At 43.6% G+C, this 27013-nt stretch overlaps 1 protein-coding gene across 1 annotated transcript in view; it reads left to right on the top strand.

The window, feature by feature from the left end:
* LOC134350315 (EMILIN-1-A-like) overlaps window positions 1-27013 on the top strand; it is a 108811-nt gene that overhangs the window by 79861 nt on the left and 1937 nt on the right. Inside the window, exons 6-7 of the mRNA XM_063055358.1 lie at window positions 3955-3999; window positions 20333-20467. Of these exons, the coding sequence (XP_062911428.1) occupies window positions 3955-3999; window positions 20333-20467 (180 nt within the window). The remainder of the gene's footprint in view (window positions 1-3954; window positions 4000-20332; window positions 20468-27013) is intronic.

Genomic DNA, 27013 nt, shown 5'->3' on the forward strand with positions numbered 1-27013 from the left:
ACTGAAGCAAAGTATTCATTAAGTACCTCCATTACCTCCTCTGGTTCCATACATACTTTTCCACTGTCACACTTGATTAGTCCTATTCTCTCACATCTTATCCTCTTGTTCTTCACATACTTGTAGAATTCCTTGGGGTTTTCCTTAATCCTGCTCACCAAGGCTTTCTCATGGCCTCTTCTGGCTCTCCTAATTTCATTCATAAGCTCTCTCCTGCTAACATTATAATTTTCTAGCTCTCTATCATTACCTAGTTTTTTGAGCCTTTCATAAGCTTTTCTTTTCTTCTTGACTAGATTTTCTACAGGCTTTGTACACCATGGTTCCTGTACCCTACCATCTTTTCCCTGTCTCATTGGAATGTACCTTTGCAGAACTCCACACATATATCCCCTGAATACTTGCCACATTTCTGCCATACATTTCACTGAGAATGTCTGCTCCCAACTTATGCCCCCAAGTTCCTGCCTGATAGCTTCATATTTCCCTTTACTCCAATTAAACGTTTTCCTGACTTGTATGCTCCTGTCTCTCTCCAATGCCATGGTAAAGGAGATAGAATTGTGATCACTGTCTCCAAAATGCTCTCCCATTGAGAGACCTGACAACTGATCAGGTTCATTTCCCAATACCAGATCAAGTACAGCCTCTCCTCTTGTAGGCTTGTCTAAATATTGTGTCAGAGAACTTTCCTGAACACACCTAACAAACTCTACCCCATCTAACCCTTTGCTCCAGGGAGATGCCAATCAATATTGGGGAAATTAAAACCCATCACGACAACCCTGTTATTATTGCACCTTTCCAGAGTCTGTCTCCCTATCTGCTCCTCAAGGTCCCTGTTACTATTGGGTGATCTATAAAAACACCCAGTAGAGTTATTGACCCTTTCCTGTTTCTAACTTCCACCCACAGAGACTCTGTAGACAACTCATCCATGACTTTCTTCTTTTCCACAGCCGTGACACTACCTCTAATCAGCAGTGCCATGCCCCACCTCTTTTGTCTGCCTCCCTGACCTTTCTGTACTCGACGTAACCATTCCTGCCCTTGAGCCATCCAAGTCTCTGTAATGGCCACAGCATCATAGCTCCGTACTGATCCATGCTCTAAGCTCATCTGCTTTGTTCATGATACTCCTTGCATTAAAATAGACACGTCTCAAACCATCAGTCTGAGTGCATCCCTTCTCTATCCCCTGCCTATCCTCCCTCTCACACTGTGTACAAGCTTTCCCTATTTGTGAGCCAACCGCCCCTTCCTCCGTCACATCAGTTCGGTTTCCAACCCCCAGCAGTTCTCGTTTAAACTCTCCCCAATAGCCTTAGCAAATCTCCCCGCCAGGATATTGGTCTCTCTCAGATTCAAGTGCAACTCATCCTTATTGTACAGGTCATGCCTGTCCCAAAAGAGGTCCCAGTGATCCAGAAATCTGAATCCCTGCCCCCTGCTCCAATCCCTCAGCCACGCATTTATCCTCCACCACACTTTATTCCTATACTCACTGTCTCAGGCAGTAATCCTGAGATTACTACCCTTGTGGTCCTGCTTCTGACAATCTTTCCTCACTCCCTGTAGTCTGTTTTCAGGACCTCCTCCCTTTTCCTACCTATGTCACTGGTACCAATATGTACCACGTCCTCTGGCTGTTCACCTTCCCACTTCAGAATATCGTGGACATGACCAGAAACAACCCAGACAGTTTATTTCATATACCTTCATCCTACCAGGGTTTACTAATTTGGGACAGTTTAGTTCATTATATTTGACCTACCAGGGTTTACTAACTTGGGACAGTTTATTAAGTGGGGCGACACTTCACCTGTGAGTCTGTTGGGGTTACCTACTGTATTTGGTGCTCCCAGTGTGGCCTCCTGTATATCGGTGAGACCTGACATAGATTGGGAGACCACTTCGCTGAACATCTACGCTCTGTCCATGGGATCTCCCAGTGGCCACCCATTTTAATTCAACTTCCTAGTCCCATTCTGATATGTCCATCCATGGCCTCCTCTACTGTCATGATGAGGCCACATTCAGGTTGGAGGAGCAACACCTTATATTTCATCTGAGTAGCCTCCAACCTGATGGTATGAACATCGATTTCTTGAACTTCCGGTCATGCTCCCCCCACCCCCTTCACCAATCCCATTCCCCTCTCTCTCCTTATCACTTTACCTGCCTATCACATTCCTCTGGGCTCCGCTCCTTTTCTTTCCTCCATGGCCTTAGAGCCATAGAACACTACAGCACAGAAAACAGGCCATTCAGCCCTTCTAGTCTGTGCTGAAACTTTATTCCACTGGTCCCATTGACCTGCACCCAGTCCATAACCCTCCATGTATCTATCCAATTTATTCTTAAAATTTAGGAGTGATCCCGCATTTACCACATCAGACAGCAGCTCGTTCCACACTCCCACCACTCTCTGAGTGAAGAAGATCCCCCTAATGTTCCCCCTAAATCTTTCCCCTTTCACCCAAAAGCCATGTCCTCTCGTATTTATCTCTCCTAATCTAAGTGGAAAGAGCCTACTTGCATTTACTCTGTCTATATCCCTCATAATTTTGTAAACCTCTATCAAATCCCCCCTCATTCTTCTACGCTCCAAGGAATAAAGTCCTAACCTGTTCAATCTTTCCCTGTAGCTCAACTCCTGAAGACCCAGCAACATCCTAGTAAAGCTTCTCTGCACACTTTCAACCTTACTGATATCCTTCCTATAGTTAGGTGACCAGAACTGCACACAATACTCCAAATTTGGCCTCACTAATGTCTAATACAACCTCACCGTAACATCCCAACTCTGATACTCAATACTTTGATTTATGAATGTCAGAATGCCAAAAGCCTTCTTTACAACCCTGTCTACCTGTGACACCACTTTCAAGGAATTATGTATCTGAACTCCCAGATCCCTTTGTTCCTTCGCACTCCTTAGTGCCCTACCATTTATTGTGTATGTTCTACCTTGATTTGTCCTTCCAAAATGCAACACCTCACACTTGTCTGCATTAAATTCCATCTACCATTTTCTGGCCCATTTTTCCAGTGATATAGACAACAAACAACAATGGTCCCAGCACAGATCCCTGAGGCACACCACTAGTCACAGGCCTCTAGTCTGAGAAGCAATCATCCACTACCACTCTCTGTCTTCTCCCGCACAGTCAATTGTCCTCTCCAATCAGATTCACCCTTCTCCAGCCTTGTATCTCTTTCACCAATCAACTTTCCAACTCTTTACTTCACCCCTCCCCACTCCCCAGTTTCACTTATCACCTTGAGGTTCTCCCTCCACTCCCCTAACTTCCTTACTCTGACTCCTCATCTTTAGACAGTGGGAGGAAACCAGAGCACCCAGAGGAAACCCACACATTGCATGGGGAGGACATCCAGACTCCTTACAGAGGACACTGAGATTGAACGCTGAGCTGTAATAGTACCATGCTAACTGCTACACTACCGTGCTGTTATTCTGGAAGTGAGTGTAAGTGCTCCTGGACAATAGTTGCTCTTCTGGGACAGTGGTGTAATGCCATCTTGTTGATAGAAGTTGTGGATTTAGAAGTGTAGATAGTCAGACTGGTGCCTCTGTGTGCTGTTGTTAAAGAATGTACCATGGTTGTACTTGTGTTCCAGATTTGCGGAGGTTCATATTGTGGCTGAATCACCCAGCCAAGTGCAGCTTCAATCCTCTCAGGGGAGGTGTTGGTAACAACAGGAGAGAGTGAGGGTAATGCTTGGGTGGGTGGGGAGAGGGGAAAGAGACAGGAGAGAGAGAGGTAATGCTTGGGTGGATGGGGAGCAGGGGGAAGAGGGGTGGTAGAGGTAGAGTATCATTCAGTTCCTCTCCAAGTAACCAGGATTATGGAAACAGTGGTTCAATTTATCGGCTTGTGAAGACAGTGTGACAAGTTCAGATCTGCTTCTTCATTCTGTTGTCTTTTCCAGGTGCTGAAGGACCTCGTGGACCTCCTGGACCACCTGGACCCCAAGGTAATGCGTACATCCTAAATCCACGGTCTTCCACCTTCCACCACTTCCATTCATTGATATGCCTACTTCCACAGGGGTTTAGATATCAGGCCATGTTCTCCTTAAAAGCTCCACTGTCCATCATCAGCAACCCGCTGGCTGTTGTTGACAAGAGTTATTGGGCACACTGAACAACAACATGCTGAAGACAGTTGGTGTCTTCTAGCATTTTGTGTGTGTTGCTCCAAGTTCTGTTGATTCAGGAATCATTTCTATCAATTGTCTGTCTACACAACTACATTCTATTGTCTGTCACACAACTTTTTAAGAGAGCTTCAAGAGGGTTGCATCTGGTAAAAGAAACCAGGGCAGGACTCACAGAGTAAAATGATAGGGCCCTGGGGAGTGTTATAGAACAGAGTCCCAGAAGTATGAGTAGGTAGTTCCTGGAGAATACAGACATAGGTAGACAGTATAATAAAGAAAACATTTGGCTGAGATATAGTGGAACATCTGACATGCATACAGAGATTCAGAGGTGGGTCATTTACACAGAGGGGTGGGTATGTTGACTGCACTGCCAGAGGTGGTGAGGCTAATACATTAGGGACATTGAAAAGATGCTTAGATAAGCACATGGATGTATTAAAATGAAGGATAATGAAGAAGGGATGGTTAGATTGATCATGGAGTAAGTTTATATAGATTGGTACAACATTGCGGACCAAACTAGGTAAATGTGACTGTAGTGTATGGATTGATTTCTTTTTCTTTCAGTACAATGACTCCCCTCAGTACTAATTATTGACTGATAACTTTGATTTCTTAGGCCCTCTGCAAAGTGAATATACACGTTAACTTTACCTCCAAGTGTGTGTCTTTATTTACAGGGGTGCAGTGCTAGCCGGAGCACACCGGAGCGCGTCTGGCACCCCTTTAAGAAAAAAGCCAAAATAAACAAGTTAATTAATTAGGTGCCACCCAAGGTGATTTGAGTATCTCAGAAGCTGCTGATCTCAGCAGTGGATCAAGCTGAGGATTTAACAAGATGTTTTTGCTCACAGAACAGCAACTCACTGGATGTTTTTTTGTTTTTGGCATCATTCTTTGTAAACTCCAGAGTCTGCTGTGCGTAAAAAATCCCAGGAGATCAGCAGTTTCTGAGATACTCAAATCACCTTGAGCGGCACCTAGTTAATTAGTTTGCTTATTTCTTCTTTTTTCTTAAAGATGTGCTGGGTGCGCTCCGGCTAGCACTGCACCCGTTTATTTATTTCATATTTAGTTGTACAGTCACAACAAATTGGTGACAAGTACAAACCTGAATGTCTATAAATATCACCAACTGCACTGACAGTTACGAGATGACAGGACTCAGAGGAAGGGAGAGAGACAGTGAGAGGAAACAGTGAACCAGTACAGAGAAGGCAGTCATGGATGCTAGCACAGGGATGCATGAGTGACAGTGCACAGTGGGAGATGCACAACTCTCACTGCAAAGCTAAAATGAAAGTAACATGGTGATGACCTTAGTTGGGAAAGATGACAAACTTGATAGTGCTATTGAGGACTGGGAATCATATGTCAAGAGGGTTGAACTGTGTTGTAATGCTAACAACATGGATGAGGAAAGAAAGTCTCCACACTTTTTCGCATAATGGGTGTTAAAATATAGTCTCTTACAAAATTTAGTAACTCCGGAAAAGCCAGCAAGCAAGATGTCTGGCAAAATTGTTGAAATTTTACAAAATCACTTGAGCCCAAGAAATAGAAATAGCTGAAAGATTTAGCTTTCACAAAAGGAATCTGTCAAAGGATGAAAGCATTTCTAAATACTTTGCAGAACTGCGCAAACTTTCCCAATATGGTAACTTTGAAGAGGGACTTTCTGATGCTTTAAGGGACAGGCTTGTATGTGGCATGGATAGTCAAGGCACTCAAAAGAGACTACTATCAGAAAGAGGACCTAACCTGAGAATGGACTTTGACTATTGCAACATCAATGGAGAGAGCAGCAACAGATGCATCAGAATTACAGAAAAAGGGTTTAGAATATGAAACACACAAAATCTCCCTTAATGGAGTAAGAAGTCAAAAATGTTATCAATGTGGCAAATCCTCCCATTATGCAAATTACTGTTTGTTCAAAGAAAAAGTTTGCAGAAAGTGTCACAGACAAGGCCTCAAAGAGTGTGCAAATCAGACGAAAAGCACAACCAAAGAGAAAAACCACACCGAGTGAAAAGCTTCAAACACAAAACTAAACAAATTCATAAAATGACTGAATGTGAAACTGAATCAGACAACACAGAGTCTGACAAAGGTGAGCTTTTATGCCTAGAACTGCATAGCATTACTGAAGCAGATCACAAAAGCATATGGATAACAACTGATGTGTCTGGTGTCAAACTGAAACTGGAGCTGGATACAGGGCCAGCTTCATCTGTAATTTCAGAGGACGACTACAAGAGACTGTTTTCGAAGCTAACACTAGTAAGACTTCAGTGATGCTTAAGACCTACACAGGTGAAGAAGTGTCTTCTAAAAACAATTTGAAAATGAATATGATGTATAGTGGGGAAAAAACAGCAGTTACAGTATTGCTTATATATTGAAAAGTGGAGGGCCATCTCTTTCAGACATGAATGGTTGAGAAAAATCCAACTAGACTGGCAAACAGTCAAAGCTCTCAATATGTCATCAACAGGCAACAGCATCCCATATGGTAGCACTAATCAGAGACTGGCACAGCTGCTTAATGCCAATAAGAAGGGGTTTGAGAAGGGTATTGGTAAACTCAAAGGCATGAAGGCCAGAATTGAACTGGATGTAGCAGCAACACCAATATTCCATAAAGCGTGACCAGTGTGTTCTAAAGTGGATGCTGAACTTCAGAGCTTGGAGGCGTCTGTCAATTCTCCCCAAGGTTGAGTGGAGCAACTGGGCCATGCCCATTGTCTCAGTAATCAAGAAAGGGAAGGCCAGAGCTGTTCGCATATGCAGGGACTGCAAAGCGAGCATCAGCCCTGTGCTGCGTACTATCCCCTGCCGTGGCAAAGACATTTTTTCATCTTTGGTAGGCAGGAAGAGGTTTTCAAAGATTGACTTGTCACAAGCCTATCTGCAAATGGAGATTGAGGAGTCAAGCATGAAGTTCCTCAAAAACAACACTCATAAGGGACTGGTCCAGTATAATCATTTCGTCTTTGGTGCTGCATCAGCTGCAGTAATTCGGCAAAGAGCAATGGAACAAGTGATCCAAGATATCCTAGGTACGCAATGCTACCTTGATGACATCATTGTGTCTGGCAAGAATGGTGAAGAGCACCTCCAGAACCTTGGTAAACTGCTTACCAGGCTGAGTGAGTATGTTATGTTCTGTGTGCAAAGAGAGAAATGTGAGTTTTTCAAGAATGAAATCTCATATTGTGCACATGTCATTGACAAGCATTGCTTACATAAGTCACAAGAGAAGGTTGAAGCAGTGTTGCATGTACTCAAACTGGGAAATGTTTCACAACTCAGGTCATACTTGGGCCTTGTAAACTACTACCACTGGTATCTCTCAAATCTTGCTGCAGTGCTGCATCCATTGAATGCATTGTTGCAGACATGAACAAAGTGGACATGGTCAAAACGATGTGAAAGAGCATTCAAGGAAAAAAAAGATCAATAACATCTGATGAACCGCTCACCCATTATGATCCGTTTCTGCCCATCAGACAGGTGTGTGAGGCATCCTCTTATAGCATTGGAGCTGTTTTGTCACACATTATGAAAGTTGGATCTGAATGCCCAATTGTACTTACATCAAGATCACAGATGAGTGAAGAACGCAACTACGCTCAGATCAACCGTGAGTCTCTTAGTCTAGTACGGGGAGTAAAGAAGTTCCAACACTACCTCGACCGGCAAAGGTTTACTCCAGTGACAGACCACCTGCCCGTTATTTTCAATGAAGGGAATCCCGGTGATGTTTGCTACCCGGCTACAACATTGGGCACTTTTCCTAGGAGCCCACTCTTATGACCTAGAGTTCAAGGTTACCAAACAACCCAACAACATTTACAGCTTGTCACATCTTCCACTGTTGACAACTGAAGAAAAAAGTCTCATTCTGTGACCCAGCAGAGGTGTTCCACACGGCTGTTAGTAACAAATTCTGAAATACAAAGAGAAATAAGGAATGACCCGACATTGTCAAAAATCTGTGACATCACCATGTAAAGATGGCCAGCTCATGGTAATCCTGCGATTCCAGAGTTCTCAGTTAGACGAGACCAACTATCAGTATGTCAAATAACCCTGATGTGTAGACCTCATGTTGTGGTTCCCTCTAACCAGCACACCAGAGTGTTAGAGAACCTGCACGAAGGACACCTGTGGTGGTATACAGTCAAGATGAAGAGTCTCGCCTGCCTGGAGCTACATGTTGTGTCCAGGAATAGATGGACAGTTTGAAAATTTGACCAAACGTTGTTCAGGATACCACAAAGTTTGAAAGGCACCCCTGTGTGTGGCTGTCTTCAGCACAGCAAAGAGTACATATTGAACTTTGCTGGGCCAGTCATGGACTCTATGTTTCTGATTGCTGTGGATGCTCATTCAAAGTGGCCTCAGGTCATACCTATGAAGTCAACCACATCAGAAAAGACTGTTTCTGCTCTGAGGACTATCTTGTCTGGAAATGGCTTACCAGAACAAGCTGTGAGTGACAATGACCACAATACACATCAGGAGAGTTCAGACTATTCATGAAGAAGAATGACATCAAGCATTTCAAGTCAGTTCCTCACCACCCAGCAATGAATGTATTAGCTGAAAGGTTTGTCCAAACTTTCAAGAAGTCCACTAAAGCTATAGGCAAGGAGGACATTTCTCTTCAACACAAGGTGGACAATTTCCTTTTTATGTATCGTAGCTCTGTTCCTGCAATGACAAATCAAACACCTGTAATGCTGTTCATGAGCTGGAATCTGAGATCTCACATAGATCTCCTGAAACCAGTTCTATGGTGAGAAGAACAGAATAACAGTTCAGCCAGTTGCCAAGTAAATTAACAAGGAGCTTCGAGGCTGAAGATCATACATGGAGACATCTTGTGGACCAGATACTCGATGCTCAGTCAAAGAACACACCTGGGTCATATGTGTCCAACAAGACAGACACGTTGCATCCATCGGACTTGTCCCTCAGTGATGATCATGTCACCAACAGCAAAGTGACACCTTCAACAGAGAATGGTGTCTTTGACAAGATACCTGTCAAACCTGATGCCACTCCAGTGGCACTGTCCTGAAAGAAACAGAGTGCCATCAAAAAGACTGGATATTTAGTACAGTGAAGTTAGTTATGGTCTGTTTTTTTTTAAAAAGAAGAAAACTCTAGACAACACTGTTATTGTGAAAGCATGTTTATTTAAATATGGTCTGTTAAAGGGAAATTGAATGTTTTGTTACATATACAGTTTTACGTTTTTTTGAACCCTCGGTGACTTTAGACCTCTCTACCCAAAGTATGTGGAGACTGGATTTGGCAGACTGCGTGGAGGAAATAGCCAGCTGGTTCAACGGGCAGGAAGGTGTTTCCCAGCACGTGTCGTGGAGCACGAAGAGCACAGCAAGACACATAGATCACCCTGGTTATCTACTGCATCCTGACCTATCTCCAGTCGTCTTGCAAGTCACAACATTGCAAATACACACCCCCAAGGATGTCAAGTGTTCCTTATTGTTCATGATGATCGCGCGTGTGCGCACACACACGTGCATCTTCCACAATGAACACAGATGCAAAGTACCCATTAAGATCATCTATTAAGTTCACCCATTAAGCGGCAGATGGAATACAGTGTCAAGAAGTGTATGGTCATGCACTTTGGTAGAAGAAATAGAAGGGTAGACTATTTTCTAAATGGAGAGAAAATTCAAAAATCTGAGATACATAGGGATTTGGGAGTCCTTGTGCAGGATTCCCAAAAGGTTAATTTGCTGGATGAGTGACTGGTGAGGAAGGTAAATGCAATGTTTGCATTCATTTTGAGAAGACTAGAATTTAAAAGCGAGATGTTATGTTAAGGCATTCTAAAGCACTGGTGAGAACTTACTTGAGTATTGTGATCAGTTTTGGGCCCCTTATCTTAGAAAGGATGTGCTGACATTGGGGAGGTTCACAAAAATGATTCTGGGATTGAAATGCTTATCATGTGAGGTTCTGGGACTCTACTCCCTGTAATTCAGAAGAATGTGAGATGACCTCATTGAAGGCTATTGAATGTTGAAAGGCCTTGATAGAGTGGATGTAGATAGGATATTTCCTATGAGGAGGGGTTCGCCCAGGCAGATTAGAGGAGGATACGGGTGATGATGACGACAGAGTAGATTTGGCTGAAGTTTTGGGAATAAGGCGCAGGATCGATATGCCCACAGAACAAGTTCTCAAATGGCAGGGTTAGGCAACCATGGCTGACAAGGGAAGTTAAGGGCTGCATAAAAACCAAGGAAAGAGTATATAGGTAGCAAAAGTAAGTGAGAAGTTGGATAATTGGGTAGCTTTTAAAATCCAACAAAAGACAACTAAAAAGGCTATAAGAAGGGAAAAGATGAAATAGAACATAGAATAGTACAGCACAGTACAGGCCCTTCGGCCCACAATGTTGTGCCAACCCTCAAACCCTGCCTCCCATATAAGCCCCCACCTTAAATTCCTCCATATACCTGTCTAGTAGGCTCTTAAACTTCACTAGTGTGTCTGCCTCCACCACTGACTCAGGCAGTGCATTCCACGCACCAACCACTCTCTGAGTAAAAACCTTCCTCTAATATCCCCCTTGAACTTTCCACCCCTTACCTTAAAGCCATGTCCTCTTGTATTGAGCAGTGGTGCCCTGGGGAAGAGCTGCTGGCTATCCACTCTATCTATTCCTCTTATTATCTTGTACACCTCTATCATGTCTCCTCTCATCCTCCTTCTCTCCAAAGAGTAAAGCCCTAGCTCACTTAATCTCTGATCATAATGCATACTTTCTAAACCAGGCAACATCCTGGTAAATCTCCTCTGTACCCTTTCCAATGCTTCCACATCCTTCCTATAGTGAGGTGACCAGAACTGGACACAGTACTCCAAGTGTGGCCTAACCAGAGTTTTATTACATCGCGACTCTTAAACTCTATCCCTTGACTTATGAAAGCTAACATCTCATAAGCTTTCTTAACTACCCTATCCACCTGTGAGGCAACTTTCAGGGATCTGTAGACATGTACCCCGAGATCCCTCTGCTCCTCCACACTACCAAGTATCCTGCCATTTACTTTGTACTCTGCCTTGGAGTTTGTCCTTCCAAATTGTACCACCTCACACTTCTCCGGATTGAACTCCATCTGCCACTTCTCAGCCCACTTCTGCATCCTATCAATGTCTCTCTGCAATCTTCGACAATCCTCTACACTATCTACAACACCACCAACCTTTGTGTCATCTGCAAATTTGCCAACCCACCCTTCTACCCCCACATCCAGGTCGTTAATAAAAATCACGAAAAGTAAAGGTCCCAGAACAGAACCTTGTGGGACACCACTAGTCACAATCCTCCAATCTGAATGTATTCCCTCCACCACCACCCTCTGCCTTCTGTAGGCAAGCTAATTCTGAATCCACCTGGCCAAACTTCCCTGGATTCCATGCCTTCTAACTTTCTGAATAAGCCTACCGTGTGGAATATGAGGGCAAACTAGCCAATAACTTAAAGCAGGATACAAAAAGTTTTTTTCAGTTATATAAAGAGTAAAAGGGAGGTGAGAGTTGATACTGGACCACTGGAAAATGATGCTGGTGAGGTAGTAATGGGGGACAAAGAAATGGCAGATGAACTTCATTGTGGAAGACACTAGCAGTGTGCCAGAGGTCCATGAGTGTCAGGGAGCAGGAATGAATATCATCGAGTCTGTGGTGAAGAAGGCAAATGCAATGTTGGCACTTATTTCAAGGGGAATAGAATAGGAAAAACAAGGAGATAATGCTGAGACTTAATAAGACACTAGTCAGGCTGTAGTTGGAATGTTGTCAACAGTTTTGGGCCCCATATCTCAGAAAGGATGCGTTGTCTTTGGAAAGAGTCCAGAGGAGGTTCACGAGGATGCTTCCGAATTAAGAGGTTAACATATGAGGAGCATTTGGGAACGTTGGTCTTGTACTCACTGGAGGAGGGGGGATCTCATTGAAAACCACAGAATGTTGAAATGACAAGATAGGGTGGATGTGGAAAGGATGTTTCCTATGGCGGGGGTATCCAGAACTAGAGGGCACAACCTCAAAATTGAGGGGTGACCTTTTATAAAAGGTAAGGAAGACTTTTTAGCCAGAGAATAGTGAACCTATGGAATGCTCTGGCACAGACTGCAGTGGAAGTCAAGTCCGTGGGTATATTTAAGGCAGAAATTGATCATTTCCTGATCGGTCTGGCATCAAAAGATATGGTGAGGAGTCAGGAGAGGGAAGAGCAAGAGTCAGATACTAGTGAGTACCATTGTGGCTGTCTCCCTTAACAATAAGTACTCCTGTTTGAGTACTTTTCCTGGAATGGCCTACCTGGGGGAAGCAACAGTGGCCGTGCCTCTGGCACAGAGTCTGGCCCTGTGGCTCAGAAGGGTAGGGAAAGGAAGAAGGCAGTAGTGATAGGGGACTCTATAGTTAGGGGGTCAGGCAGGTGATTCTGTGGTCGCAAGAAAGAAACACGGATGGTAGTTTGCCTCCCAGGTGCCAGGGTCTGGGATGTTTCTGATCGCGTCCACGATATCCTGAAGTGGGAAGGTGAGCAGCCAGAGGTCGTGGTACATATTGGTACCAATGACATAGGTAGGAAAAGGGAGGAGGTCCTGAAAACAGACTACAGGAAGTTAGGAAGGAAGTAGAGAAGCAAGACCTCAAAGGTAGTCATCTCAGGATTACTGCCTGTGCCACGTGACAGTATGTATAGGAATAAAGTGAGGTAGAGGATAAATGCATGGCTGAGGGATTGGACCAGGGGGCAGAGATTCAGATTTCTGGATCATTGGGACCTCTTTTGAGGCAGGCGTGAACTGTACAAAAAGGACGGGTTGCATTTGAATCCAAGGGGGACCAATATCCTGGTGGAGAGGTTTGCTAAGGCGACTGGGAAGAGTTTAAACTAGAATTGCTGGGGGGTGGGAACGGAACTGAAGAGATGTAGGAAGGAGCCTCTGGCTCACAAATATAAGACCATAAGACAAAGGAGCAGAAGTAGGCCATTCAGCCCATCGATTCTGCTCCGCCATTTTATCATGAGCTGATCCATTCTCCTATTTAGTCCCACTCCCCTGCCTTCTCACCATAACCTTTGATGCCCTGGCTACTCAGATACCTATCAATCTCTGCCTTAAATACACCCAATGACTTGGCCTCCACTGATGCCCGTGGCAACAAATTCCATAGATTCACCACCCTCTGACTAAAAAATTTCTTCGCATTTCTGTTCTGAATGGGCGCCCTTCAATCCTTAATTCATGCCCTCTTGTACTAGACTCCCCCATCATGGGAAACAACTTTGCCACATCCACTCTGTCCATGCCTTTTAACATTCGAAATGTTTCTATGAGGTCTCCCCTCATTCTTCTAAACTCCAAGGAATACAGTCCAAGAGCGGACAAACGTTCCTCATATGTTAACCCTCTCATTCCCAGATTCATTCTAGTGAATCTTCTCTGTACCCTCTCCAACGTCAGCACATCCTTTCTTAAATAAGGAGACCAAAACTGCCCACAGTACTCCAAGTGAGGTCTCACCAACGCCTTATAGAGCCTCAACATCACATCTCTGCTCCTATACTCTATTCGTCTAGAAATGAATGACAACATTGCATTCGCCTTCTTCACTACTGACTCAACCTGGAGGTTAACTTTAAGGGTATCCTGTACGAGGACTCCCAAGTCCCGTTGCATCTCAGAACTTTGAATTCTTTCCCCATTTAAATAATAGTCTGCCCGTTTATTTTTTCTGCCAAAGTGTATAACCATACACTTTCCAACATTGTACTTCATTTGCCACTTCTTTGCCCATTCTTCCAATCTATCCAAGTCTCTCTGCAGACTCTCCATTTCCTCAGCACTACCAGCCCCTCCAGCTATCTTTGTATCGTCAGCAAACTTAGCCACAAAGCCATATATTCCATAATCCAAATCGTTGATGTACAATGTAAAAAGAAGCGGCCCCAACACTGATCCCTGTGGAACACCACTGGTAACTGGCAGCCAACCAGAATAGGATCCCTTTATTCCCACTCTCTGTTTCCTGCCAATCAGCCAACGCTCTATCCACGTATGTAACTTTCCCATAATTCCATGGGCTCTTATCTTGTTAAGTAGCCTCATGTGTGTCACCTTGTCAAAGGCCTTCTGAAAATCCAAATATACAACATCCACTGCATCTCCCTTGTCTAGCCTACTGGTAATTTCCTCAAAAAATTGTAATAGGTTTGTCAGGCAGGATTTTCCTTTAAGGAACCCATGCTGAGTTCTGCCTATCTTGTCATATGCCTCCAGGTACTCCGTAACCTCGTCCTTGACAATCGACTCCAACAATTTCCCAACCACCGATGTCAAGCTAACAGGTCTATAATTTCCTTTTTGCTTCCTTGCCCCCTTCTTAAATAGCGGAGTGACATTTGCAATCTTCCAGTCTTCCGGAACCATGCCAGAATCTATCGACTTTTGAAAGATCATCGCTAATGCCTCCGCAATCTCCACAGCTACTTCCTTCAGAACACAAGGGTGATTTCCATCTGGTCCAGGAGATTTATCTACCTTTAGCCTATTCAGCTTCCTGAGTACTTTCTCTGTCGTAATTGTGACTGCGCACACTTCTCCTCCCTGCCACCCTTCAGTGTCCGGTATACTGCTGATGTCTTCCTCAGTGAAGACTGATGCAAAATACTCGTTCAGTTCCTCTGCCATCTCCTTATCTCCCATTACAATTTCTCCAGCATCATTTTCTATCGGTCCTGTATCTACTCTCACCTGTCTTTTACTCTTTATATACTTGACAAAGCTTTTAGTATCCTCTTTGATATTATTTGCTAGCTTCCTTTCATAGTTAATCTTTTCTCTCTTAATGACCTTCTTGGTTTCCTTTTGTAAGCTTTTAAAAACTTCCCAGTCCTCTGTCTTCCCACTAATTTTTGCTTCCTTGTATGCTCTCTCCTTTGCTTTAACTTTGGCTTTGACTTCTCTTGTCAACCACGGTTGCATCCTTTTTCCACTCGAAAATTTCTTCTTTTTTGGAATATACCTGTCTTGCACATTCCTCATTTCTCGCACAAACTCCAGCCACTGCTGCTCTGCTGTCTTTCCCGCCAGTGTCCCTTTCCAGTCAACTTTGGCCAGTTCCTCTCACATGCCACTGTAATTTCTTTAACTCCACTGAAATACCGACACATCAGATTTCGGCTTCTCTTTTTCAAATTTCACAGTGAACTCAATCATGTTATGATCACTGCCTCCTAAGGGTTCCTTCACCTCAATCTCTCTAATCACCTCCGGTTCATTACACAATACCCAATCCAGTACAGCAGATCCCCTAGTGGGCTCAGCAACAAGCTGTTCTAAAAAGCTATCTCGCAGACATTCTACAAATTCTCTCTCTTGAGATCCAGTGCTGACCTGATTTTCCCAATCTACTCGCATGTTAAAATCCCCCACAATTATCATAACACTGCCCTTCTGACAAGCCTTTTCTATTTCCAGCTGTAATTTGTAGTCCACATCCCTGCAGCTGTTTGGAGGCCTATAAATAACTGCCATCAGGGTCCTTTTACCCCTGCTATTTCTTAGCTCAACCCATAAAGATTCTGCACCTTCCAATCCTATATCACCTCTTTCTAATGATTTAATATCATTTCTTACCAATAAAGCCACGTCTCCCCCTCTGCCTACCTTCCTATCCTTCCGATACACCGTGTATCCTTGGACGTTCAGCTCCCAGAGACATGCATCCTTTAGCCAGGTCTCAGTGATGGCCACAATATCATACCTGCCAATCTGTAGCTGTACAACAAGATCATCCACCTTATTCCTTATGCTGCATGCATTTAAGTACAACGCCTTAAGACCAGTATTTGATACTTTTTGCTTTGATTTCACTGCAACTTTATTGCACTGCAACTCATCCCAATGGCTACAAATTTGCCCCATCACCTGCCTGTCTTTCCTGACATCTTTACTGCTCACTATCTTAGATTTATTTCTGTTTTCCCCTTCCTCCGCTCTATCATTCCGGTTCCCATCCCCCCGCCAAATTAGTTTAAACCCTCCCTAACAGCTCTATTAAACTTTCCCACCAGGATATTGGTCCCCTTCGGGTTCAGGTGTATCTTGTCCATTTTGAACAGGTCATACTTCCTCCAGAAGAGATCCCAATTATCCAAGAATCTGAAGCCCTGTCTCCCACACCAGTCTCTCAGCCACGCATTCATCTGGCTGATCTGACTATTCTTGCCCTTGCTAGCACGTGGCACAGGTAGCAATCCCGAGATTACTACCCTGGAGGTCCTGCTTCTCAGCTTCCTTCCTAGAAAGCTTGGAGACAGTGCAAGAGGGAGGATAGGCAGGTGGTAGAGAAGGATGCACTCAGACTGATGGTTTGAAATATGTGTACTGTATTTTAACGCAAAAAGCATCATGAACAAAGCGGATGAGCTTAGAATGTGGAGCAGTATTTGGAGCTGTGATGTTGTGGCCATTACAGAGACTTGGATGGTTCAGGGGCAGGAAAGGCTACTTAGAGTGCCAGACTTTAGCTGTTTCTGAAAGGACAGGGAGGGAAGCAAAAGATATGGGGGCGTGGCACTGTTGATCAGGGATAGTTTCACGGTTGCAGAAAAGGAGGAAGTCATGGAGCGGTTGTCTATGGAGTCTGTGTGTGTGGAAGTTAGAAACAGGAAGGAGTGAATAACTACAGGGACAGCGAGGAGCAGGTAGGGAGACAGATTCTGGAAAGGGTTAATAATAACAGGGTTGTCATGATGGGAGATTTTATTTCCCCAATACTGATTGGTGTCTCCCTAGAGCAAGGGATTCAGATGGGGTGGAGTTTGTTAGATGTGTTCAGGAAGGTTTTCTGACACAATATGTAGATAAGCCTACAAGAGGAGAGGCTGTACTTGATCTGGTTTTGGGAAATGAACCCGGTCAGATGTCAGGTCTCTCAGCGGGAGAGTATTTTGGAGATCGTGATCACAAGTCTATCTCCTTTACCATAGCATTGGAGAGGGATAGGAACAGACAAGTTAGGAAACCGTTTAATTGGAGGAAGGGAAAATATAAAGCTATCAGGCAGAAACTTGGAAGCATGAATTAGGAACAGATGTTCTCAGGGAAATGTATGGCAGAATGTGGCAAATGTTCAGGGAATATTTGCGTCGTATTCTGCATAGGTACATTCCAGTGAGACAGGGAAAGGATGGTAGGGTACAGGAACCATGGTGTACAATGGCTGTTGTAAATCTAGTCAAGAAGAAAAGAAAAGCTTATGAAAGGTTCAAAAAACTAGGTAATGATAGAGATCTAGAAGATTATAAGGCTAGTAGGAAGGAGCTTAAAAATGAAATTTGGATAGCCAAATGGGGCCATGAGAAGGCCTTGACGAGCAAGATGAAAGAAAACCCCAAGGCATTCTACAAGTACATGAAGAGCAAGAGGATAAGATGTGAGAGAACAGGACCAATCAAGTATGACGGTGGAAAAGTGTGTATGGAACTGGAGGAGATAGCAGAGATATTTAATGAACACTTTGCTTCAGTATTCGCTATAGAAGAAGATCTTGGCGATTGAAAGGAGGACTTAAAATGGATTGAAAAGCTTGAGCATATAGACATTAAGAAAGAGGATGTGCTGGAGCTTTTGGAAAGCACCGAGTTGGATAAGTTGAGGCCAGTTCATTGGCTATATTTAAGAGGGAGTTAGATATGGCTCTTGTGGCTAAAGGGATCAGGCGGTATGGAGAGAAGGCAGGTACAGGGTTCGGAGTTGGATGATCAGTCATGATCATACTGAATGGCAGTGCAGGCTCAAAGGGCCGAATGGCCTACTCCTGCACCTATTTTCTATGTTTAAGTCTCTGGGAGCAGATGAGATGTACCTCAGGTTACTGTGGGAGGCAAGGAAGGAGATTGCTAAGCCTCTGTTAATGATCTTTGCATCATCAATGGAGATGGATGAGGTTCCGGTGGATAAGAGGCTGGATTGCCTTGTTCAAGAAAGGGCGTAGAGATAGCCCAGGACATTATAGTCCAGTGAGTCTTACTTCAGTGGTTGGTAAGTTGATGGAGAAGATCCTGAGAGACAGGATTTTAGAATATTTGGAGGCGCATAATCCTTCAGGAGGGTGAACCCAAAGAAAATATCCAGCACAGATGGGGTATCTTGCTGACTAAAGAAGACCTACGTTGATCAACTGGCTGGAGTGATCACTGAGATCTTTAACCTCTTGCTTCGGCTGTCTGAGATACACACTTGTTTCAATACACCGGTGCCTGAGAAGAACATTATAACCTGCCTCAATGACTACTGTCCAGTCTCACTTACATCCACTGTAATGAAGTACTTTGAGAAGTTGGTGATGAAACATATCAATTCTTGCCTGAGCAGCAACTTGAATCTGCTCCATTTTGCCTACTGGCTGAACAGGTCCATAGGAGATGCTGTTTTATTGGTTCTTCAATCAAACCTGGACAGCATCAGGGTGCTCTTTATCAACTATAGCTCAGCATTCAATGTTACCATCTCCTAACAACCAATCAATAAGCTTCAAGATCTTGGCGTCAATGCCTCCTTGTGCAATTGGATCCTAGATTTTCTCACTTGCAGACCCCAGTCACTCTGATTGGCAGCAACATCTGCTCCACAATCTCCAATACCACAGATGCACAACAAGGCTGTGGGCTTAGCTCTCGACTCTATTAGCTTTACATTTACAGTGTGAATGTGTGGCTAAGTACAGCTCCAATGCATTGTTTAAGTTTGCTGATGACACCACTGTCGTAGGCTGAATCAAAGGTGGTGACAAATCAGCAAATAGGAGGGAGGTGAAAAATCTGGTTGATTGATGCCACAACAGCAACTTCTTACTCAGTGTCAGGAAGACGAAGGAGATGGTTAGTGACTTCACGTGGTGGAAACTAAACATCCATGAGCCAGTCTGCATTATGGAATCATAGGTGGAGAGGATTAGCAACTTTAAGTTCCTCAGTATTATGATTTATGAGGACTGGTCCTAGGTTCAGCATGTAACTGCAATTATGAAGAAAGCACGGTAGTGCCTCTAGTTCCTTAGGAGTTTGAAAAGATTTGGCATGAAATCTAAAACTTTGAAAAACTTCTATATGTGTGTGGTGGAGAGTATATTGACTGGCTGCATCACAGCCTGGTATGGAAATGTCAATGTCCTTGAATGGAAAATCCTACAAAAAGTAGTGATATGGCTCAGTCATCAAGAGTAATGTCCTCTCCATCATTTGGCACATCTACTTTGTTGTAGGAAAGCAGCATCCATCGTCAGGATCCCCACCACCCAGGACATGCTCTTTTCTTGCTGCTGTCATCAGGAAGAAGGTACAGGAGCCTCTGGACTCACACCACCAGGTTCAGGAAGAGTTATTACCCTTCAACCATCAGGCTCTTGAACCAGAGGGGCAACTTCACCAAACTTCATTTGCTCCATCACTGAACTGTTCCCACAACCTATGAACTCACTTTCAAGGACTCTTCATCTCATGTACTCGATATTTATTGTTTATTTATTATTTCTCTTTTTTTTCTTTCTTTTGTATTTACCCAGCTTGTTGTTTTTTGCACACTGGTTGTCTGCCCTGTTGGTGAGGTCTTTTATTGATTCTATTCTGATTATTGGATTTATTGAGCATGCCTACAAGAAAATGAATCTCAGAGTTGAATATGGTGAGAAATATGTACTTTGATAATATATTCACTTTGAACTTTGCTCAGTGTGTCCATCTAAATGCATCTTAACCATATTTATTGAAAGTGCTTCTAGCACCTCTCCTGGCCACATGTTGCACTCTCTATATACAGTAAATCTCCTTTAAATGTTCCCCCTCTCACCTTAAAGCTATGCCTTCAACCCTGTAAAAATTCTGATTGTCTAGTCGAGTCTAGTCTATCTCTACCTCATAACTTCCTAAATTTCTATTGATTCTCATCTCAGTCTTCAATATTTCGGAGAAAACAATCTAATGCATGTAAACTGCTGCAGGATTGTCCTCGGACACAAGACTTTATTATGTGTGATTTAGCCTACAGCTCTTTGTGTTTTGATTTCTCCTCAGGTTTCCCCGGTCTACCTGTGTACATAGAGCGGGTTTCATTCTCGGCAGCACTTACCATGCCACAGCACAGACCAGGAACCATTCTATTTGACAAAGTGCTGGTGAATGAAGGAAATCATTATGATCCAGGCACAGGTGAGGTCTGCTGCTGTGTCCTACTGCTCTGTGCAGTTTGATTAGAAGGATGTGGAGGTATTGGAGAGGATGCAGAAGAGGCTCACCAGGATCTTGCCTGGGTTGGAGAGTACTAGCTATAAGCAGAAGTTGAAAAGACTTGAGTTGTTTTCTCCAGAGCACTGAAGACGAGGGAGAGATCTGATAGAAATATATAAGATTTTGGTGGGACTTGGTAGTGTAGATATCAAGAGTCCTTGTAAATGCCAAATATGAAACTAAAGGCTTAAGGCAAGAGGGAAAAAGCTTAAAGGTGATATCTGGTCTAGGGTGTTTTTGGACAGACAGAGGAGGTTGCCAGCGGTGGTGGCGGAGGCTGGAATGGTTTTGGAGAGTTAGGAGGTGAGTTACAGCCTCTGACCTGAGACTGCAGCCGAAGAGTGTATACAGTTACTCCAGCTGAGTTTCTGGAGGATTTAGTGAGGTAAATGCCATGGAACATTAGGAAGTGAGAGCTGGATTCTATCTTGTTTGGTATCAACATTGACCGGCACTTCTGTGGGGTGAGTGTCGGCCCAGTCCAGATATTGTTCAGCTCTTGCAACACTTTGATATGGATGGCTTCATTCTGTGAAAAGTCGTGAATGATGCTGAACATCGGGAACAGCCTCAATTTTGAAATTCTGATTGAAAGAATAGGCTGAGTAGAGATGAGCTGATTCAGATGGCGAACAGATGGGCTGTAGGGCCTATCTCTGGCCTGTTGTGTTCACTGACTCTAATAGAATCAGGTGATCATTAGATGGGCTGAAGGGCCTTTCTCTAGTCTGTTGTGTTCTGTGCACACAGTGCACAGAATAAGGTAGATGAACTTGTAGCACAGTGAAAGATTAGCAGGCATGATGTAAACATCACTGAGTCATGACTGAAAGAAGATGATAGCTGGGAGCTTAATATCAAGGATACACATTATATTAAAGGACAGGCAGGAAGGCAGAGGGGGTGGTGTTGTCCTGTTGGTAAAAAATGAAATGAAATCATTAGGAAGAGGTGACATTGGGTCAAAAAGTGGTGAATCTTTGTGGAACTGCAAGGGTAAAAATACCCTGATGGGGATTGTATGTAGACCACCAAACAGTAGTAAGGATGTGGTCTACAAATTACAAAGGAGATAGAAAATACATACCAAAAGAGCAATTATACAATTGTCATGGGTGATTTCAATATGAGGGTAGATTGGGAAAATCGGGTTAGTGCTGAATGCCTAAGAGATGGCTGTTTAGAGCAGCTTGTGGTTGATCCCACTAGGCAATCAGCTATTCTGTTTTGGGTGTTCTGCAATGAACCAGAATTGATTAGAGAGCTTAAAGTAAAAGAACTCTGAGCGGACATGTAATCATAATATGATCAAATTCATCCTGAAATTTGAGAAGGAGAAGCTAAAGTCGGATGTATCAGTATTACAGTGAAGTAAAGGGAAATACAGAGACATCAGAGAGGAGATGGCCAGAATTGATTGGAAAAGAACACTGGTAGGGATGATGGCAGAGCAGCAATGGCTGGAATTTCTGGAAATAATTTGGAAGGCACAGGATATATATGTACATCCCAAAAAGGAAGAAGTATTCTAAAGGAAGGATGACACAATCGGGGCTAACAAAAAGAGTCAAAGCCAGCATAAAAGCCAAAGAGAAGGCATATAATAGTGCAACAATTTGTGGGAAGTTAGAGAATTTGGAAGCTTTTAAAAACCAGCAGAAGGTAATTTTAAAAAAGTCTTTAAGAAGGTAAAGATGGAATACGAAAGCAAGTTAGCCGGTAATATTAAAGAGGATACCAAAAGTTTCTTTAGATACATGAAGTGTAAAAGAGAGGTGAGAATGGACTTTGAACTGCTGGAAGACGATGTTGGAGAGTTAGTAAAGGGGGACAAGGAAATGGGGAATGAACTGAATAAGTATTTTGCATCAGTCCTCACTGTGGAAAACACTGGCAGCATGGTGAAAGTTCCAGATGTCAGGGTATTCTTTTAGAATGAAGGTAAGGAGTCAGTGAGAGCAGGGGTGCAAGATGACTCAAGGATGGATATTTTGGTAACAGAACATGGCATGACTTTGACTGTGAGAAACATAGTACTTGAGTCAGTGACGTCAGCAGGAAGCACAGTCCAGAGTTGAATCTACGGCTGGTATAAAGTATCACCAGCTAGGGGCTTGAAGATACACCAGGGCAGGATGAAGTGCTTGAAGGAGACAAGACTGGGACCCTGGATCAACCAGTATTTCCTGAGGGAAAGGACGAGTAAGTCAAATGAAGTTCAGTGGCATGATGGAGCCCGCAGACATCGGTAACCCAGGCGCCGCCTCAGAAAAGCACATCAGCACTGAAGACCACTACTCACAGGAAAGACAAGGCCAACCAGCAGAAAAGAAGCTGCAGATGAAAAAGCCATGAAAACCTGCAACAAAAAAGAGTTGGCAATGGTTGGCGAGGATCTATGCAGACCTCAGTGGTCTAAAGGGCACAGTTGAGAAGAGAATTGAGATGATGGGTGACCTTATACACAACTACAGAGCAGAAACCTTCGGAGTGAGGGAAATAATTAAGACAAAATTGCCAGCACAGCCCAAATCAAGAAGACAAAAGGAGATAGAGGGCCTCATTAAAGAGAGACAGCAACTGAGGAAACAGTGGAGAAAATCAATCATGGAGGAAAGAGAAGGAATCAACATCTGCAGGCAGAACTAAAGGCATGACTATCGACTCTAAGGAAGGCAGAAAACCTCAGGCTTCAAAGAAAGAAGAAAGCACACACACAATTATATAAGGACCTCTACAAGTTCGTGAAAAGCATTTTCACAGAGCAGAAGAATGGAACTGCTAAGATGTCAAAGGAAGAGTTGGAAGATCATCTGAAGCTGAGATACTCAGACAGCCGGAGAGCTGAACACATCTCAATACTTTCAGATATGCCACCCATCCCCCACTCTCAATGGAAAAAGCCTATCCACGTCAACTCTATCTATCCCCCTCATAATTTTAAATACTTCTATCAATTCCCCCCTCAACCTTCTACACTCCAAAGAATAAAGACCCAACTTGTTCAACCTTTCTCTGTAACTCAGGTGATGAAACCCAGGGAACATTGTAATAAAGGATGAACTCAGCAGGTCAGGCAGCATCAGTTAGAAACGATGGGTCGACGTTTCAGGCCAGAACCCTTCGTCAGGAATTAAATTATTAAATCATTAAATCCTGACGAAGGGTTCCGGCCCGAAACGTCGACTCATCGTTTCTAACTGATGCTGCCTGACCTGCTGAGTTCATCCAGCGTACTGAAAGGGTTGCTTTGATCACAGCATCTGCAGATTATTTTGTGTTTAATATTCTAGTAAATCTTCTCTGCACTGTCTCAATTTTGTTGACATCTTTCCTATAATTCGGTGACCAGAACTCTTCTAACTGGCCTAAATCTCTCTGCAAGCTTTGAAAACCTACTTCATTATCCACAACGCCACCTATCTTAGCATCATCTGCATACTTACTCATCCAATTTACCACCCCATCATCCAGATCATTAATATATATGGCAAACAATATTGGACCCAGTACAGTTCCCTGAGGCACACCACTAGTCACTGGCCTCCAACCTGACAAACAGTCATCCACCACTACTCTCTGGCATCTCCCATCCAGCCAGTAAAGCAGGCGAGAGCTGCTTCAGCACCAAGGCCAGATGGAGTTCCATACAAACTCTACAAAAATGTACCAAGAGTCCTGAACTTCTCATGGAAACAGATGAAGGTGGTCTGGAAGAATAAACTTATTCCTGGAGTGCGGTGGCAGGCAGGAGGAATTCTAATTCCAAAAGAAAAAGATTCCTCAGAAATTGGACAGTTTTGGCAAATAAATCTATTAAATGTTCAAGGGAAAATATTTTTCAGAGTCATAGCACAAAGGTTGTCTACTTACCTGGAGAAAAATAACTTCATCGACACACATGTGCAGAAGGCAGGGTTGCCGGGTTTCTCTGGCTGCATGGAACAGACAGGTATAATTTGGCATCAGTTACAAACTGCTAGAAGGGAAGGAGGAGTCCTCCATGTCGTGTTCCTAGACCTAGCCAATGCCTTTGGGTCCGTCTCACAGAACCTCCTGTGGTCTTCATTTGAATTCTTCTGTGCACCAGAATGTGTTACAACCCTGGTCAAAGCCTGCTTTCGAGATCTCCAGTTCTCATTGATAATCGCGGAGTACAACACAGCCTGGCAGCCAGTGGAGATAGGCATAATGGCAGGTTGCACCATCTCTCCACTGGCCTCTATTATGGCAATGGAAGTAATCATTAGAGCTTCTAAATGGGAGGAGAATGACTGGTCAGGACTACACCTACCACCAATCCGGGCATTTATGGATGATTTAATCATCCTGACAACTACCATCCCATGTACCAAACGCTTGTTAAGAAGCTCCATTCAAACATCAAGTGGGCCGGAATGACAATTAAAACAAAGAAGTCTAGAAGCATTTCTATAGTCAAAGGAAGGTTGGTTGACTATAAGTTCCATGTGGATGGGAGCAGGGAGTAAATAAGCTGCTTGAGGAGTATAAGAAGTGCAAGAAAATACTTAAGAAAGAAATCAGGAGGGCTAAAAGAAGACATGAGGATGCCTTGGCAGTCAAAGTGAAGGATAATCTAAAGAGCTTTTACAGGTATATTAAGAGCAAAGGGATTGTAAGGGATAAAATTGGTCCTCTTGAAGATCAGAGTGGTCGGCTATGTGCGGAACCAAAGGAAATGGGGGAGATCTTAAATAGGTTTTTTGCGTCTGTGTTTACTAAGGAAACTGGCATGAAGTCTATGGAATTAAGGGAAACAAGTAGTGAGATCATGGAAACTGTACAGATCGAAAAGGAGGAGGTCCCTGCTGTCTTGAGGAAAATTAAAGTGGATAAATCCCCGGGACCTGACAGGGTGTTCCCTCGGACCTTGAAGGAGACTAGTGTTGAAATTGCAGGGGCCCTAGCTGAAATATTTAAAATGTCGCTGTCTACAGGTGAGGTGCCGGAGGATTGGAGAGTGGCTCATGTTGTTCCATTGTTTGAAAAAGGATCGAAAAGTAATCCGGGAAATTATAGGCCAGTAAGTTTAATGTCGGTAGTAGGTAAGTTATTGGAGGGAGTACTAAGAGACAGAATCTACAAGCATTTGGATAGACAGGGACTTATTAGGGAGAGTCAACATGGCTTTGTGCGTGGTAGGTCATGTTTGACCAATCTATTGGAGTTTTTCGAGGAGGTTACCAGGAAAGTGGATGAAGGGAAGGCAGTGGATATTGTCTACATGGACTTCAGTAAGGCCTTTGACAAGGTCCTGCATGGGAGGTTAGTTAGGAAAATTCAGTCGCTAGGTATACATGGAGAGGTGGTAAATTGGATTAGTCATTGGCTCGATGGAAGAAGCCAGAGAGTGGTGGTAGAGAATTGCTTCTCTGAGTGGAGGCCCGTGACTAGTGGTGTGCCACAGGGATCAGTGCTGGGTCCATTGTTATTTGTCATCTATATCAATGATCTGGATGATAATGTGGTAAATTGGATCAGCAAATTTGCTGATGATACAAAGATTGGAGGTGTAGTAGACAGTGAGGAAGGTTTTCAGAGCCTGCAGAGGGACTTGGACCAGCTGGAAAAATGGGCTAAAAAATGGCAGATGGAGTTTAATACTGACAAGTGTGAGGTATTGCACGTTGGAAGGACAAACCAACGTAGAACATACAGGGTTAATGGTAAGGCACTGAGGAACAGAGGGATCTGGGAATACAGATACAAAATTCCCTAAAAGTGGCGTCACAGGTAGATAGGGTCATAAAGAGAGCTTTTGGTACATTGGCCTTTATTAATTAAAGTATTGAGTATAATAGCTGGAATGTTATGATGAGGTTGTATAAGGCATTGGTGAGGCCGAATCTGGAGTATTGTGTTCAGTTTTGGTCACCAGATTACAGGAAGGATATAAATAAGGTTGAAAGAGTGCAGAGAAGGTTTACAAGATGTTGCCAGAACTTGAGAAACTCAGTTACAGAGAAAGGTTGAATAGGTTGGGACTTTATTCCCTGAAGCGTAGAAGAATGAGGGGAGATTTGATAGAGGTATATAAAATTATGATGGGTATAGATAGAGTGAATGCAAGCAGGCTTTTTCCACTGAGGCAAGGGGAGAAAAAAAACCAGAGGATATGGGTTTAGGGTGAGGGGGGAAAAGTTTAAAGGGAACATTAAGGGGGGCTTCTTCACACAGAGAGTGGTGGGAGTATGGAATGAGCTGCCAGACGAGGTGGTAAATGCGGGTTCTTTTTTAACAATTAAGAATAAATTGGACAGATACATGGATGGGAGGTGTATGGAGGGATATGGTCCGTGTGCAGGTCAGTGGAACTAGGCAGAAAATGGTTCAGCACAGCCAAGAAGGGCCAAAAGGCCTGTTTCTGTGCTGTAGTTTCTATGGTTTCTATGGGAAAGTAATTCCTACTGTGTCAGAAATGCCAGTTAAAGGCTTGAGGTGTTGGTA

This window comes from Mobula hypostoma, chromosome 8 (genome assembly GCF_963921235.1).
Source record: "Mobula hypostoma chromosome 8, sMobHyp1.1, whole genome shotgun sequence".
Lineage (NCBI taxonomy): Eukaryota > Metazoa > Chordata > Chondrichthyes > Myliobatiformes > Myliobatidae > Mobula > Mobula hypostoma.